Source organism: Harpia harpyja, chromosome 4 (genome assembly GCF_026419915.1).
Source record: "Harpia harpyja isolate bHarHar1 chromosome 4, bHarHar1 primary haplotype, whole genome shotgun sequence".
Classification (NCBI taxonomy): domain Eukaryota; kingdom Metazoa; phylum Chordata; class Aves; order Accipitriformes; family Accipitridae; genus Harpia; species Harpia harpyja.
Genome location: NC_068943.1, coordinates 81,225,864 through 81,243,616, shown reverse-complemented (window position 1 = coordinate 81,243,616; position 17,753 = coordinate 81,225,864). Strand labels below are relative to the sequence as shown.

Here is a 17,753-nt window from a genome sequence, read left to right as displayed (position 1 = left end):
CCACATTCATCTTCATGCAAATCTAACATGAAGTACTCTATCTTGATGTCAAAACTCAAAACTGAATTGAGGGCCCACTCAGATGTAATACCCTAAGGATACATTCCCACTAAGCCCAGAGTATTCTAGGACTGTGGGAACTCTCAAGCATCTGGACATCACATATCTGCAGGAAAGCAGCACAAAAATACACCAGGTCCATCTTCACTACCCAAGTTCCTTGCTAGCTGCAGGAGAAGTTTTCTTCCTACATTTGCCTTCTTTTGCATTTGTCTTTTTTTGCATTTTTCTGTTAATTACTATTACTCTGTTGACAGTTAGGACTGTGCCACATCAGAGGCAGGGGTCCTTCATAAGCTGCCAGTCCTTCTAGTTGCCAGGCTCAAGATCTTACAGATAAAAAAAAAACCCATTAAAGGTATCAGTAGCTTTCCAGGGTACAAAAAGTTATGACATCTATGGTTACAGCCTTTTCAGTTGCTCACTGAAAGATCTTGAAGGGAACTGAGTTTATTTTTCCTCTTGCAGTGCCATCTATATGAACGCAAATTGCTTTTAGTCCTCTGGCTTCCCCTGAGAGGGACTGACCGTTTGGTGAATAGATAGGGTTACTGTTCTTTAAAACATCTGTACTTCTCATTTCAAGTATCAACCTAATTAAAAAAAAATCTAGAGAACAACATTGCACACCTCCAACAAGATGTTTAAAATACAATGACTTAAACAGGCCAATGGTTTGTGATAATAAATTGAAGATTATTTTCCCAGTTGAGGTTATCTAGAAACACTGCCTTTTGGATAGAAACTTGGTGTTGAGGTTGATTCAGATATATCTGAATACTGTATGAAACCAGTATAGTCAGGAAATAATAATAATAATAATAATAATAATAATAATAATAATAATAAAACCTCCCCTTTAATTGTTTGGTGTTGACAAGTTGGTGGGTCCAAAAATTTATCCGGTAGGGATCAATACACTTACCTATCGTCCCTGTTTCGCAATAATCCTGAGTTCCTTCCTGGAATACAAGACAGTGTCTTTATAACTCGGGAGCGGAAAGGGATCTGAGGATGGAACATCTATTTACGGGGACAGCCTAATGCTCACTGAGCCACAGAAGGAATAAGCAAACACTTCAATGTCGTGTAACTAAAAATACTTAAAAGCAAAAGTGATCCTGTGGAAATCTGTTCAACAAGCTAAGAGAAAGGCAAAAATGAAGCACTGTTGCCTCAAGAATTACCACTGAGAAGACAAAACATTGCAGGTAATATATACCAAGCCGGTTTGCTGTAATTATCTAGGATACCGTAATGTCTCATCTTTCCAGGAAAGCCTACTGATTAGCCTACCTTTATGAAAACTTTATGTTTTTCTCAAAAAATTTATATTAGCCTTTATGTAACCTTGCCTTCTTGTCCAGAGAGGCAAAATATGAAACGTCAATGTGCAACATATTACGAAAAGCACAGCAAGTTTGGTTTTTTTAAACTACCTTAAAATTTAGAATAGAGTGTTAGAAATGAGCCTATCTCGAGCAGTAATGAACAACAGAAGTGAGATAGTGTTACTTATGCAAATTTACCTTCATTATTTCTAGGCAGTTTCAAGTTCACTTACTGAACACTGACCCAACAGGGTGACACACATTTCAGCATGACAAAGCTGGACAAGCAATTTTTTCCCTAAGCAAAGCATGATTGCTTCTTTGTTTAAATCCCTGTGTAACTAGAAATTAATGCTGGGTGACGCAGCAAGAGTTTGAAGTCTCATTTTCTCCAAAGCCTGCCTGAAGTTACTGCCATGGATGTAAATTATCCAAGAACATCAATTCCTTTAAAAATAATCAGCAGTACCAAGCAACCCCCAAATCCTTTCTACCAGTGAAAAGATTATGCCAGCCTCTGTGTTCCCAAGACATTTTTCTTTCAGGTCACTCTTCTTGCACCCCTACTGATGAGTCCTTTTATACCAATGAGGGGTGGTGGCTTTCCACAGGTTTGTTTCTTCTTCCACAGCACCTCTAGATGCTAGAAAAACTCTCAGCTTGCCAACCTCGTGTCAGTCCCCCTATTAATCACCCAAAGGCTTTAAACAAGAGTTGACATAATCATACTGCATCACCACACTGTAAGAATGTGACACAAACAGGTCTTTCCACCTCCTAAATAGATGCATGTAATTGCACTCAAGTTTCAACCAAGTTGATGGAAAACTTTATCTAAAGTACACTGCTATCAGGTGTCACAACTGTGCCACCAGCTCGGTCAAAGCAGCCCATTTTCCCAATACAAAGTAAATGAATTAATTTCTGCTCTTAATTCTATTAAGCTACAATTTGTCACAGTACTCAAACAGAAATTACCCTGCCATGAGACTTCCTGTTAAGACTCCCTTAGTGAATATTCTTTGAACTATCATATCCTATACTTAATACGCGGGGCAGGGGATAAATCATACTCTGTAATGCCATATTCTTGTTTTTAAGCTGTTGCTTCACTGCTATTTTTGCAAGATGTAGTACTCTACAGCACATCTTCCAGAAGTTATCAGCATTTTAATGGTTGTATTGTTAGAACTTATGACTAGGAATATCAAAAAACCTCCTTTGAGCAATTTCATCTCTGGGTGAGCACAACACTGCTACCTGCTGTACGTTTAACATCTCATTTAGCAGCTTCAAATGGTCAAATAGATCAGGCTAACACACACACTTTTATTATTTACTGTGCAGCATGAAGTATCATGTAGATACAACGGTACATCCCTACCTTGGGACCAAAGCCAGTTCCACACAGATTCTGAATCCACCTTCTCCTGATGGTTAGAGAATTTGGAAAGTGCTTCTTTTTTATGATTCCTTTGACACAGCCCATTATTTCCTAGTCTGTTTTCGGTAACTTGACACAGCACAGACTAAAGTATTAAAATGCACACATGTGGCATATCAGTCTCTGAAGTTGTACTGTGTTAAAAGCTGATGCAAACTGGGAGCCATCCATATCCACGTGTACTCTTCCCAGTTTAACAACAGCCCATTCCTACCCATGGGTCATTCAAAACCGGGCTCCTTGATGCCAACCGTGGGTTGGGGTTTTTTGTCTGTTGTTTTGGGGTTGTTTTAAATGTGTGGTGGGCATAAGAATCTTAACCAGTGACATAAAACACCTCTTCCTGGGGCTATAAGGAAAACAGATACACTGGGGAAATTCAAAGTATTAACCACAAACAAGATTGCTGCAATGAATATAAAACTGATGAACTGTGCTATCAACACTTGTTTACCTGCTTGTGAGCATGATCGTAAGAGTTTATGTGGTTGTCAAACTCTTGATGCTTTTGATACTGCTTGTCACAGAGTTCACAGTAGAAGTTTGCTCTGAGGTCTTCCAAAGCCTTGGCAATTGCTTTTTCTTTATCAACATAATCCTGCAAAATTAACAAAAAAATACTTCTGTTAAACTTCCTGTAAAACAAACTGGAAGATGATCAACTAGTCCTTTAAGGAAAAATAGTCCTTTAGAAAACCTCAGCATAGACCAATGATTATATTTATTAAGCTGACCAGTCTTTGCAAATTCAGAGGTATGAAGGATAACTTTGCAATACTACCAACCTAGCTTTGACTCAGTTTCCTAAGATAGAACACAATCTTGTCATTAGCAGAGGGATCAGTAAAAGGAGACTGCTTAAAAAAAGAAATCTAGTGCTGATGGCAGGAAGGCAGTTTTGCGGCTGCAAGAGGAGAGCCTGCTGGATTGTCTGAGATAAAAAAAGAGAGGTTCAAAGCCTCACGCTAACACATGAACAAACTGGCAGCTGCCTGCCCGCATAAGATACACAAAATACACATCAAACCAACGAAGATCACTGCTTTTGGAACGGAATCTTAGAACTTTAAATGCTCATACTTCCTCCATTTTGAGTGCTAACAGATGTCTGCTTGATCTCAGTTTGTCTGCAATTCAATAGGGAGGAACACAGATCAGTGGCTGGGAAAGCACAGTTCAGAAAGTGTTGAGCCTAATTCACTTCAGTGTGATTTTTCAGTCAGTGAAATCTTCCCAAGAGCAATGCTGTCCATTAAGCTGAGCTCAAATACAGTGATTACATTGGGAGTGAGTGGGTACAGGTAGTTGCCATTTAATAAAAGAGGGGGAGGGAGACCGCCTTAGAGGTTGCTGACAGTATTTTTTTTCCTTATATAATTCAACATTTGTATAGGTGCAAAACCAAACTTCCAAGCAAAGATGAGGTGTCTAAATTGGCAACAGTCACATCCTCCCCTCTTTTGCTATAAGGAAAAGTAGCAGCTTTTGGATTGGCAGAGTCAAAAAGCTCTGGAACTCTCTAGAAATCCCGGTCCCTCAAGTGGTTGTAATGGCTTGAAGTCCCAAGTGCTGGGAGTAAGCCTGTGCAGCTCCACAAGCCTTGTCCCCAGGGCACAGCCACAGCTGATGCAGACCTGGGGGTGCTCAGCAGCCAGGGCAGGGGGGCTCTGAAATGCACCTGATGCTGAGACACACAGTAATCTCAGGGCTAAGCAGCTTCTTCCCCTAGCCAGGCCATTTCAATTACAATCCCACCAGCAAAATTAATAAAACATTGCCACTCTTTACAAGAAAGCTGGGGAACATTTACCTCAACAAGATGGAAGCACTGACGCTGATGCATGCTAAAAAAAAAAAGCTACAAATGCTGCATTACAAAGTATGCTGTACTAACATCACCATACCCCATATAGCTATTTACCATATGCATTTCAACTAGAATAAAGAGAAATTATATAAGAAAAAATAGCCTAACATTTGAGAAAAAGCACTTAAGAGTTTAAGAGTTTCCATCTTCAGTACAAACTTCTTATGGGAAATTTCCTTGCATTAGCAAGAGGAGCTAGCAAACATTTAAGAAAGATATACTGTGAAAGCTTTTTTCTTTTTCTATAAGATCATGTTCAAGGCAATATGGTTTATCTCCCAGTTACCACATCGAAATTACATTAAAATAATATTGCTGAGCATGTTTTTTATAATGCAAAATTCATGTAAAAAATTTCAACTCCCGAGGGGGGCGGGGGGGGGGGGGGGGGAATATCTGAAAAATTCTAGTGCTAAAAGGTTTTTTTCAATTTAAACCATTTCTAAATAAAAAAATCTATTTCAAGTTCCTGCTTCCATCTATTACCAGAGGCCCTTGTTAAGAAGAAAAAAATCAACAAAACTATCTAGAGGTTTGAGCCTGAAGCAGGTCCCCAGGAAGACAAGAAAGGAAAACAGAGCAGCGTGAGATCCACAGAACAATGACATTTAAAGTTCCTCTGAAACCCCGAACAAGCTTCCTGCGCCATGTGTAGGTTTTTTTCAGAAAGCATCCTGTGGCTAAACAATGAAAAAACAGCCATTTGAATGATCAGAATCTATACAAAAGAAGGGAATTAAAGAACATTTCTTGCTTGCTTCTTGGTTGCAGAATTATCTGAAATTCCTTTGAGACTCACTGAATGGCTAATCAGGATGCGGCCACAGTTGGCAATTACATAATGGACTCCTGCAGAGCAATGAAAAAAATTACGCTTGCAGAGATTTTTCACAGATAAATACAGAAATGCAAGAGCCTAACGATAAAGCATGCTAATAAAAACACATTTGAGTTGAGAGAGACTGCTACGGCTCCACAGAGTTCCTGAAAAAAATCTGTGCTGAATAATGGCAGGAAGACAAAACAGTCTCAGAGAGCAACACACATTCAACTGTATTTGAAAAGACAATTGCAAAACCCAAGAATTTTACCGTAAATCACATTGCAGACCTGAGGTACAACATCATTACATGCAGTTCACACAAGAGCTCCTACCAACCACTCTGAAATGAAGAAATACTTTGTACTCAACAGCTGCTGTCTGAAGACACCCAGCATCACAGCTGGGGGTTTGCTGCAGAAAGGGATCCAGGCTTTTGGCCACACGCTGCCCGAGAATGACCAATGTCACAGCCAAACCTTCCCTTTGTAGGGTGTAAGCAGCATGCCACCCAGCAGGAGATTAAAAACAACACAAAGGAGAAACATCATCAAGGAGAACGTGCACCTGGACGTAGAAAGAAACATCTTCAAAGAGAATGTGTACCTGGATGTAGAGGAACTGTTCAGCACTGGCTGCATGTGCCCATTTAAGAGCACGCTTGTACTTTAAAGTGTGCCAGAAAAGATCATTAACTGCGTTCAGCTCCAAACTAATAATTAGCTTTAAAAGTGATTACAATGGCTTTTATTTTTAAATTAACAAATATACCAGCAATTCACTTACCAAGCAAGTCAAGGTCTCAGCTTAAGGAAAAACTAAAAAAATCAGCAAAGACGACTATACATTTTTGTAGCTGAACAAACTGCCTGCAGTATTAACTATTGAACTGATGAAATGGAATTTTAGATTTGCCATGGTTATGTTTAATTTTAATGGAATCAAAACTACTTTTCCATTATTCCTCAAAGAATTAAAATTTATGCAAAACTGACACCTTATTCTAATGTCTAGGGCTCTTCTTAAACCCTGGTACTTCTCAAATCTCAGAACAATTAAACAAGCAGGCTTTCCTAAGACTTGATGTACTTTACAGGCTGGTAAGTGGAAGAGTAGGTTAAACGACTAGCAAAGACCATGTCTCCACAGAGAACTCAGTTACAGCTAATCCAAATATGCTCCAACATGTCATGCTCAATGCCAACATGATGGCCCATTTTTATCATTAAAAAGATAACAGTCTTTGGCTTACAAAAAACCCACAGCTTTTGTAAACCCTAGAGAAATACAGCATACACACATATTTTTTTTTTAATGCTGCCTGAGAAATTCTTCCAAAGAGATATAGCCCATCGATTTCTCAAAACCAGAGCCATGTCCTACCTTTTCAAAGAAAGCAGGATTTATGCAACAACATCATAATGCACTACTTACTGCTTGCTCAATAACAACAGAAGATCTACTCCATTTCCAGCTGATAACTGCCCATCTAACATTTGCATCTACAGATTTTGCGCTGACAGCGTGGCAGTTTCACTAGAAAAATTTGGCAGCCCTGGGTCTAGGGAAGGAAATATTCTGCTTACCCTAGGACTGTTCTTTCCAGAACAGGAGCAAAGCACACAGAGAAAGCCCTGCTGCTATCCTGTAGCTCTTAAGCAGCTAAACAAACATCAAGGTTAATTCCAGGAAGTGAATAACCAGTTCATTAAAATATAAATAATCTCAACAATGACAAAAACCAAGAATACTCAATTCCTACTACCATTACTGCAGCCTAACAAGAAGAGCTCTGTCCTATCAGAACAAATCCTTTCCCACTCAGCCCACGGGAACTTTGATGTTAATGCCCCCATTTCAGTACCTTGTATTTCTGCCTCAGCTCCTCGGTGTCTTCTTTCTCCACCTCCAGTACACGCCTCCGCTCAGTGGCATCTTCGGCGTAGTCAAGCTTTTTTTTTTTTTTTTAAAAAAAAGAAAAGAAAAGAAAAAGAGAGAGACGCAATTTGTCCCATAAATACTTAGCACTACTGAGACTGCCAGAATGTGTAATTGAAAAAAGATGAGATTTGAAACAGAATCTTTGCATATTTTACTTCACTTTCCCTGTTTTGTCATGCCACAGCGTAACCCACGTGCAAAACGGTTCATTAATCCTTCTGAAGTGGAGGCTCCTGGCCGGCCTGTCCACTGCCAACAGCAGCCTCAACTTTGTGGGAGTGAAATCACAAAGCCCAGGAATTTCAGGTAGCATCCAGACCTCAGAACTCAGGTACCCATGGTTAAACAGAGAATGTATTTTGAGAAGTGTTTTCTTACTGTGTTGATTTAAGAGCAAGTTTTTCTCTACCTTTGATGCACAAATTCTCACTTCTAAGTTTCTTCCCTATCAACTCCCCGAGAGCCATGCAAGGAGTGACCAGGTGCAGGGCAGAAGCCAGGCAAGCTTACCTCCATTTCCATCCGCCCCATGCCCATGACATCGTACTTGACGACGATAGGGATGGGATCTGTCCTCCCTGTAAGAGGAACACACACACAGGTGGTCAGCAGCCAGTCCATCACCACAGCTCGCTTTACACATTGGGTTTGGGTGGTTAGAGATCTTGCCTTGGAGTGCAGAGACCAGAAAGCTACAGTGAACCAAACACAAGCCATTCTCACAGCTTACAGCCAAACCTGCTTCTCAGCTCCAAACTGGATACAGTTAAATGCACCCCTGAGTACTGATAAATGGTATTTTCTGAACATTAACTGGTCACATAAAATATTCTTGTGGTTAATGTTCAACCATGACAAGTCCTAGAGCAGGGCTGTCAACAGGACTTGAGAAATGAACCTTCCCCTCAATGCTTCCACATCAGGCAATACATACTCCTCATCTTCTGATGCAAGTGAAAAAGCTATTAAATACATTTTACTGCTCTACCACATTAACAATTGATTAGGATTTTCCTGTAAAAGATGTGGAAGCCTCCCTCCCGCCAACTTTTGTCCCTTCCCAAGAGTGAGGAAAGCTGACCGAGAAGCATGGCACAGAAGCCAAACTTCTTTCATCCAAAATGACCGCCTGGTCCAGGCCAGGTGGTCAAGCACCTGCTTCCCCAGCTCCTGCAGAGAGATGCTCTAGCACTCACTGTGTCATCTGTAAGCTGTGAAAAGGACTAGTTGCGAAGAAAATTGACTTTGAACTAATCAAACTATGCTGGAGATTTTTTTTTAAAAAAACATATCTTTAATCCACTCATAACCAGCCAAACAAAGCAAAATGGGGCAGACAAGCACTTTACTACCACAGCTTTTTTTTTAATTATTATTATTTTTATTTTTACATCACAACTCGCGCTGTTTGTTGTGATGTAAGCCCACTGAAAAAGTACTTACCTTATCCGGAGCATACCTTGAGTAAAAAAACAGAATGTTTACTTCCCTTATTATTGCTCTTGTTTTGGTGTAAACAACTGTTTTGTTATACACACATACACATATATTATACCTTTGGGCTAAAAGATCTACAGGTTTTAATCATGCCAAAAATTCCATTGCCATCCACATGTGCAAAAGGTTAAAGTCTTTAATACTGCCTCAGAAAACCTGTATAGGCACCAACTTCTCTCTTCTCCAATACCAGCTTTCTCTAACTCCTGCAAAAGCAACAGCCCACACATCTCAGACTCCAGAGTCCTCAAAGGGACCCTACTCTGGTCAGACTTGTGTCTTTTTAACTCTTAAAGTAGAGACATGTGTTTTTCTTTCAGAAACAAGTCCATTTAATTAATCGCTTTATGGTTTTGTTTATATGCCCATAAATTTGACAGGCATATATCCACCAAGTCCAAAAATAGTTATCACACTGATCCAAAATAGTATTTTGAATTGAGCTTTTGTTTGGGTATTTTAAGTATTCTCCATCTGAAAATGTTTCTCTTGCGCCCAATGGTATAATAAAGTAAGCAGTGACTGCAATTTTTAGCAAAAGGACCAAATTAAAGACAGGTTATAAAAATGACTTCCTAAGTGCAATATCACTTTCATAACGTCTCAGCCAGGGATTTACTGATAAGTGGTGAACCCAAATGGAATGGCTGGCAGCAAGTGCCAACAAATTTTTTTTTTCCCAAGCTTTTTTGGTTTTGGTTTTTTGGTTTTGTTTTGTTTGTTTTTGGTTTTAGGTTTTTTTCGGTTTTGTTTCTCCAGCAATTGAGATCTTTCGATGCAGCCTCATTGCCCTCGTAAACCCCTGAGTACAAACAATGCATCAGTACTTTTGCCTTCTAAGGCAGTCAAAGTTTGGTTTTGTTTTTTGTTTTGTTTTGTTTTTTTCAAAATCTATTTGGAAATTGCAGTAGCAAGTGCTAGTGCCCATCGTGTTGGGGAAAAATCAAGTTTGGACAGTATTAGAAATTTATGTTTAAACTGATTTTGGCAGTTCTAACACAAACAGAAACATCCCTTCTTAGCAATACCCTTTAATGAACAAGGATCAGACAAGTGTGCATAAAGAAAGGAAAGGAAAGGAAAATGAAAGACCAAGCAGAAGGATGATGGCTACAACAGAGAAAGTAAGCCTAACATATTGGTGCACTGATGACAAAAGGAGTAATTCAGTCTGAAAATAAAAAATTACCACTGCTAAGTTTACCATCACCACAACAAGTCCAGGATCATAACGCTGTAAAAAAGAAACACCATTTGTTAGGCAGAAACCATTAGGGGCAGAAAATAGGCCGTTTGTAGTAGGCAGGTAGGATGGGTTAAAAAAAAAAAAATATATATATATATATATAAAAGAGGCTTCTTCCTCACCCCTCCACCCCGTCACCATGCTTTGCCCTGTGGAATCAGGGAGCAGGTAGATTTCTGAGCAGTAGTTATTTGTTTTCAGAGCTGTGCTCACAACCTGAAAGTTTTGGGTGTTGGAAGAGGTTGAGCTCCTGGTGACGGCCCAATTTAAAAGAGGCACTGAGGTGCATTTAAGCAGGCAGTTTAAAAAGGAAACCAATCAGGATCTTAAGGCAATTACAAATGTTTTGGGTCAAAATGAGCTTTGTTTTCAGGGAGGAGGAAAACATTCAATGTGAAAAGTGATGCCTTTGTTTTAAACTTAACCATCATTTTGCTACGAATGAAATACCATGGCAGCCAGCCAGCGCAGCCACCCAGCGTGACATCCAGCCGACAAGTGCCAACTCCAAGCACTTTGAGCACGTAACACTGCTAAGGGCAGCAGTGCCCACCCCCACCATCGAAACTGCGGCTCCATCTGGGGCAGCAGGACAAGCTGCCAGGCAAAGTGCTGGGTGGTGGGTCATCAAGGCTGGGGGAGCCTCGCTCCATGTCCTTGGAAAGCCACTACAGCTGAGGGAAAGGATTGGGCTCTGTGTTGTCAAGGGGCCACCTCTCACCCCGCTGACTGCCAAGCAGGCTGGGCGGAAGATGGAGAACAGCCAAAGGGGAAAATGGGACTTTTTAAGTTAAGCTCTTTAAGTTCTCCTTTTAAAGAACTTCCTCAAGAAAATTTATTCAAGAGCTACTGTGCATGACAACAGGATCTTTACCAGCATGTAAACACAGTTCTCGGACCTTGTGGGACTCCCAGGTTTAGGGTTCCTGCTGACCCTTTTTGGGTAATACTGACATACTTCGAAGAGAAAAACTGAGCTTTCAAGAAAGGGCAAGAATTCCCACACTTCGCGCCACTATGCAGGGTTGCAAGCACTGCCACATTGACAACTAAACCCCCGTATGGTAAATCATGCAGAACATACAAAGCTGTGTCCGTGCTCCATCCCCCTACACCCCAGAAAATTTAGTTTACTTCTGCACCAGGTTACAAACTCTTTCCTTTACAGACTGGTCACGTGACACAGACTACAAACCCCAAACCAGAGATGGTTATTGTATAAAACACATCCACACAGGGGAAAGCCTCTCTGGAGAGGACAAAGCATAAACCTCCAGTGGGATGGGAAAAAACAAACAGCTTACACGAGTCAGACCTTAGAAAATCCAACCTCTTGAAGTAAATTAAGTTTGTAATTATTTCCTTACTTCAGAAATTAAATGAGATTTCAAAACTGACCAGATATACTTGTTTTGCTTTCCTCTTCCCAAAGAAATGGGGAATTCTCCCAGCTTGTGAAAAATCGCTCACCCCCAAATAAGCCCTGAGAGCTGCCCCCATTCCTAGAGCCCTGAGCCTGCCCAGAGATCTGCTAGCAGCAGGTAGGAGACAGACTGCAGGCAGCACCTTGCCAGGCAGGCTTCTCCAAATTCACTCCTTTCTAATTGCACAAAGTTATTGGATATGAGCAAATACTTTGCCAGCAGTGCTATAAACTAACAAATCTTGGGAAAAGAGTTAATCCTAACGCTTCAGGGCTTTAGTATCAGACACCAAGTTGTGCTGTACACAGAGGATTATCATTTCACAGTTGCCAGCTGCAGGGTGCGTGCTCCGTCTCTGGACACAGAGGGTAGATGCTGCTCTGCTCTTCAGAACAGGACGGTGCACCAGATGGACCTGCCATCTGAGCCCATCTAGAAATGCTGGCATTGTCAACACTAGTGCACATTTTATCTTTTTTTTTAAACAGTCAAAACAGAAAACAGTTTTCATTAACAATTTGCAGACTCAGAAGAACTCCTCCCTCTAGCAATAGCATGCACTTCAGTAGATGCAAGACATATCTGAAGGTCTGTTTAACGACAGAGAAAGAACAGGATGCCCCTACTGGAAAAAAAGATGTACCCCCAACATTATGCATTAAATTAATTCAATCAAATATATTTCAGTGTATCACTTACGCATAGCATGTAAGCACCAGAGAGGTAACCGAACAGCCTTAATCCTGCTGTGTCGACATCTTAATAGAAATTCTTCCCAGGTACAAGTTTTGTGGGATATAATCCTAGAGGACTGACTGATATCACACTCTTCAGCAGAGGAGAATTTCATGAACTAAGCATCTTGGAAGGATACAAACAACAGGACGTGATCTCGTTGAGCACAGGGGATTTTTACTTATTCACTATCTTTGTGCTACAACCAAAACCAAAACCACGTTAAGAGACAACCTTCTAGAAGGTTTTAATTGCTCTTGGAAAGGGACTACCGCAGAGATTAGAAACACGGCTGTGTGAAGCTGTGAGGAGCTTCACAATCACATCACTAGATTTGCTTTGGTGGATAACAGTCAGTTTGTTTAGTCACCTGCAGTACAAACCCCACTGCAGGCTGTAAAAGGTCAGTAGGTGCCTGGAGTCAGCTATCAACACCCACAGCAATGCATCCACAGATACAGGGCATGATCACCATTCAACTACATTGTCTCTGGGAAGATGCAAGATAGGGAGGAGTCACTGTGATCGTGGATGAGTTTCATTTTCAAAGATCAGGATTTTGCAAGGTCTCAAAACTTTCCTGGGTCTATTGCATGTTTTGATAGCCCAACAGCTGTCATGTTGAAAATTCAGACTCCTCATTCAGTACACCAAAAGGGGAGAGATGACGCTATATTATCAAGCTCATTCTGATTGCTGCAAGAAGCAAACAAACAAGTGCAATGTTTTATCCTGGTCTCTCTGTTGGGAATTAGATTTGTGAGCTCATGCTGTTTATGTCAGACTTCGGGAAGGGGTCACAAACAATCGAGAGATTCAAATGAAGCCTAAAATGTCTATCATCCTCAGCAACAAGCATCAAGTCCCAGTGAGGAGAAACTGTTTTCCAAGTACAAAAAAACTGCACTGTGAACTTAATCCCTACTCAGCAGGAGAGAAATGACAAGCAAAAGACAAGTTGTAAACACCCCAATCACATGGAAAACTTCAAACAGGAGCTCAAAACTTCTTCAGCACACAAGCCAAGGGTGACACTTGCAGAAAACCAAGCAGAGCTCCCTGAACTTTTGCAAGGGAAGGCACACAGAGGAGTCTGGGTCAAAAAACATCCCTAACCTAAATGATGATCAGTGGTATTAAAGAACAACATGGAAGATGTTAGAGCCAGAACATAAATCTTGGTTGATCTAGAATAGAAATTAGAGGTAAGAGTCACCGCCTTTCTTCATCTCGGTAAGTGGAGAGGGCTGAAAAGTCCTGTCTGATTTAAGGCTACGCTGCAAGAGTGGGGGCAGGTTGTGCATGGCCATGACTGCTCACTTCCCATGCACTCATCTTTCACAGTTTAATAAAACAGCTTTAACATTATATGAACACAAAGGGCAATAAAGCCTGACACTAAGCCAAGAGAAGGCCATCTCTACCACAATAAGCATGTGTCACTGAAAGAATGATGATTTCATTGACTACACACACTCAAATAACCCATAAACTTATCACCCGTAATCAAAGGAAGGATCTTGCACATTCAAAAGCAAACAAGGGGGCAACTGCTTCCCTCAAAGGAGACTGAGGCATTAAGTAAACCTTCCTTTAGGTCTGCGGTCTTGTGGATTTCGACATGGTAATGAAGATTGGTGTGATGATAATAGGCTTTCAAAGCCACATTACCCAGCTTTTTCAAAGCTACTTCACATGAAAATATTAGTGTTAAAACTATTGCAATGATTTATGTTGCAAACACAAGCATGGAAATGTTAAGTCTATGCCAGAATTCAGGTTCCCGTGAGGACATGTTAAGATACAGGGAGGTAAGAGTGTGTTCACATCTACTTCTTGGGTAAGACTGCCAAAGCATTCCATACTTAATGAATAAAGGTACTGTTTAACATTTTTATTTTTCTCTTCCATATTTTCTTGTATTTATTACAAAGCTTCAAAACCCAGAAAGAAATATAACATTCCTCACTTCCTCATGGCGTTTTTCTCAGATGCTCATTGTTCCATGTTCTCAAGGCCTGACAAACATCAACTCTGTCTGCCTTCATGAGATCAGAGGATTTAACAAATGGAAAATATATATTAATACATTAACTGTAAGCCATTTGGCAAACTGGTGACAGAGCCAGGATTCAAGACCTCTGGAATTCAAACCCTGAGCTTATTTCTCCAAGTCGCAGCTGCCAAGCGATCACATTTGCGACTGATCTCAGTTGCTCAAGTAGTCAAAGCTCTGCTCATTACTCCCCACACGTCTAACGAACCTGGCATCCAGAAAGCATAGTGTACATCACCCGTGGCCACCTGACACAGTCTTGGAATAGTGACTCTTACTGAGCTTGATCTCACAAATGCGAATTATCACAGATGCTGTCAGAGAACGGATATTTCCTGCCCTAGCCACAGGATCACTTCTTCACCTGCAGGCTCTCCTCCTCTCTGCACATCATCTAGCATTTCTGTCAGACAGTTCTGTTCTTTCACTCTACTCATCCTTTATACCAAGAGGGAAAACAAGAGCTTGTCTGAACAGATTTAGTGAAGAACCTGCCAAATAAGAACTGCATCGTAGTATAACTGAAGGGGGGAGCGATGACTATATTTATCATCACAGAATTTGCAAGTCAGAGCAGAAATCCACTTGTGCTTTTTTTTTTAATTGCAAACCATGCAACAAAAATACAGTTAGATGGAAGAACTCAATTCTAGCATTTTCTAACAAATTTGATATACGTAACTTTGCTACCATGTTAGATAATTTATATGCTCACAAAAGGATAAAATAAACCAAAGTTCTGTTATGCACACTTGTAACTGCTGCTCTCTGTGTCACCAGTACAATTTATATCATGAGTTTGCAGCACACCTTGATCAACAGGAACAGCACTGTCTTGACAAGTGGTAAAGGGTTTCTTGGTGTTAGCCTGAGTGGAAGAGAACAAGCATGCAGGAAGGGTTTCTCAGCTTTACATGGCACTGCCTAGAGCTCCCATGACACTGAACATGGCTCTGACCGCAGGCAGCCTGCCTCCTCCATAGCAGCATTACATTAGTATTGCTGCTCTCCAGGAAGATTCAACCAACCTTTCAGAATAGTTATGCTGAAACGATGCCAAAACTTTGCTAAAAACATAAGCAAACAAAAAGGAAGTTATTACTACATAGGAATAGGAATCGGGACAGAAGGCATTTCTTTTGGACCAAAGGCTACAGGTAAAGCTTCTGCTACTTCACCTAACTGCCCCAAAAGGGACCTTACTTTTCTAAACATAGCCACCTGCTGCTTCCATTTTCTGAAAAATTGAGATAACCTAAGTACTAGTACAAAACAGCATCCCACAAAGCACAGCCATCCACCTTGAAACTTAAGTTTCAGACTGAGTAACATTTTCATCACAACAATAATCAAGTGATGAAAGCTGCCTCAGTCCCCTATAAAACAACCAAGGAGCAAACTTTAGGTATAAAGTTGCAGGGCTCAATTCCAGCTCTACACTAAAACCCCCTATTACCTAAACCATTTGATTCAACAACATAAACACATAAAAGCAGCTATGCCATGACAAAAAACGTATGTTACCTGTTGCCATAGCAAAATACTAGATCCTGATTCACATCTCAGAGATACCACAAAAGACCAGGATGATCCCCAGTCTTGGGAATACTGTGGAAACGTGAATTAAATTAATGCTTTTAAATGTATCAAATTAATCATACACTACACAGTTTGTGGTATAGGGAAACTTAACACAACTGCTTTCTGTACAGGTGTTGGAGCCATTTTTAAAGCATCAAGGTTGCAGTCAGCAAGCACATTTCCTTAAGAGAGAACTTTAAAAAGGCAAATGCAGAAAAGCTTGTTGAATAATTACAGTTATTACCCAGTACCCACTCACGGGGCGACTAGCTAAGTATGAGCTAGACCTGTCCACCAAAGCTGGTCAATCCTTCCCGAGAGTCCCTTCCATAGGGCCAGTAAACATCAGACAAACCTTCCTAACTGACTGGTCTGCACTCTCCAAACCACCTCCATCTGCAGCAAACTGTCCCTTCAGAGCTGCCCACGCTCCACACCCCTGGTACGACAGAGGAAGCAGCAAGATAACCATGAGAACAGGAGGACAGCTGTGAATTAACTCAGCAATACCAGAGATGGGGGCATTAACTAGCCTCTAAAGCCTGCCTGCTTTCCCTCAGCTATCAGGTCCACCCTGTCCTCGTTCATCAGATATTCCCTACCACACACACACACTACAGTCCTGACCTCATCCCAGAAAGCCATCTAATTCTTTGGGCACGACTCCCCAGATGAGCTAGACGACTGATTCAAGACAGCCAAATTAAAACATCAGCCACTCTGAAATGCTAGGTCATTTCACTATGTCCCCTACATGTTGTCATCTTTCTGAGTGCATCAGATGAAGTCACATATTCCCGTTTTCTGGCAAAGCAAGTTAATAGCCTTTGTCTTTCCTACAGATAGCGTTCATCTACTCTGTTCAGTTTTCCCTAGCCTAATTAAATGAGATTGAACTACTGGTTCTAGTCTTGCACCTATACCTCTAGAGTACTATTACCTCATATTAAACACACAAGTCCAAAAGAAAAAACAGAAGGCTTTTTGTTTGTTTTTTTTTTTGATTTTGGTTTTTTTTTTTTTTTACACAAGACTTGTAAAAAAATTGAAAACACAGGGAAAATGTGAAGCACTGATAAAAATATTTTCAAATGTATGATTAAAATTATACCACTTCTGCTTGTCAATCTCTCAATGCTTTTCATAATACTACTTTAACTTAATATGAAATATTTATTCCAAGAGAAATCATTAGAGTATTTGAATTCATGATTTCACTCGGCCCTCTCATTCCCATTCTGACTTATGTAACTCCTCTGATTTATTCACAATCCTCAGTCTCATTTAGCACAGGACTTCACATGAAGGTCAGACTGTTTTTAACCACAACTTTTGCTAGTTTCATTTTTCAGTAGACCACAGAATTCTAGATTATCAATTACACATGTTCCCCCTGCAAAGAGAAAATGGTCTACAGTCGACATTTTCTCATTTGTTAGAACACAACCATCACACAATCTCTATGGAAAAGTGGCTCCCCAAGCCATACTTTCCAGATTAAAAGAGATCCCTGTCAACTGGCAACCCCCTCTTCTGCTTTTTCATATTCACTGGCTGTTAGCAAGTTGAAGTATCATTTCCAAATATAACACAAATTGTTTGTGGTAAAAAAATGTGAAAAACATCAGCAGAAGAGATGAGCAGAGGAATGACTCTGCTGAATTCATTATGAGCTTGTCTGAACCAGTATTCTAGCACTTGCATGGTCAGAGACAACAGCACTATCCCTGTCTGATACTCAATACGCATCT

At 40.6% G+C, this 17,753-nt stretch overlaps 1 protein-coding gene across 6 annotated transcripts in view; it reads right to left on the bottom strand.

Moving 5' to 3' along the window:
* Positions 1–17,753, bottom strand: part of GPATCH8 (G-patch domain containing 8) — a 58,255-nt gene that overhangs the window by 12,948 nt on the left and 27,554 nt on the right. For 3 of the 6 annotated variants that reach the window (XM_052785025.1, XM_052785027.1, XM_052785028.1), the window contains 4 exons: positions 7,974–8,041; positions 7,387–7,473; positions 3,290–3,433; positions 986–1,022 (listed from right to left, as the gene is read on the bottom strand). In XM_052785025.1, coding sequence (XP_052640985.1) covers positions 986–1,022; positions 3,290–3,433; positions 7,387–7,473; positions 7,974–8,041 — 336 coding nt within the window. Of the gene's footprint in view, positions 1–985; positions 1,023–3,289; positions 3,434–7,386; positions 7,474–7,973; positions 8,042–10,149; positions 10,195–17,753 lie in introns of all 6 variants that reach the window. The other 3 variants (XM_052785029.1, XM_052785030.1, XM_052785026.1) reach the window with 2 other exon arrangements.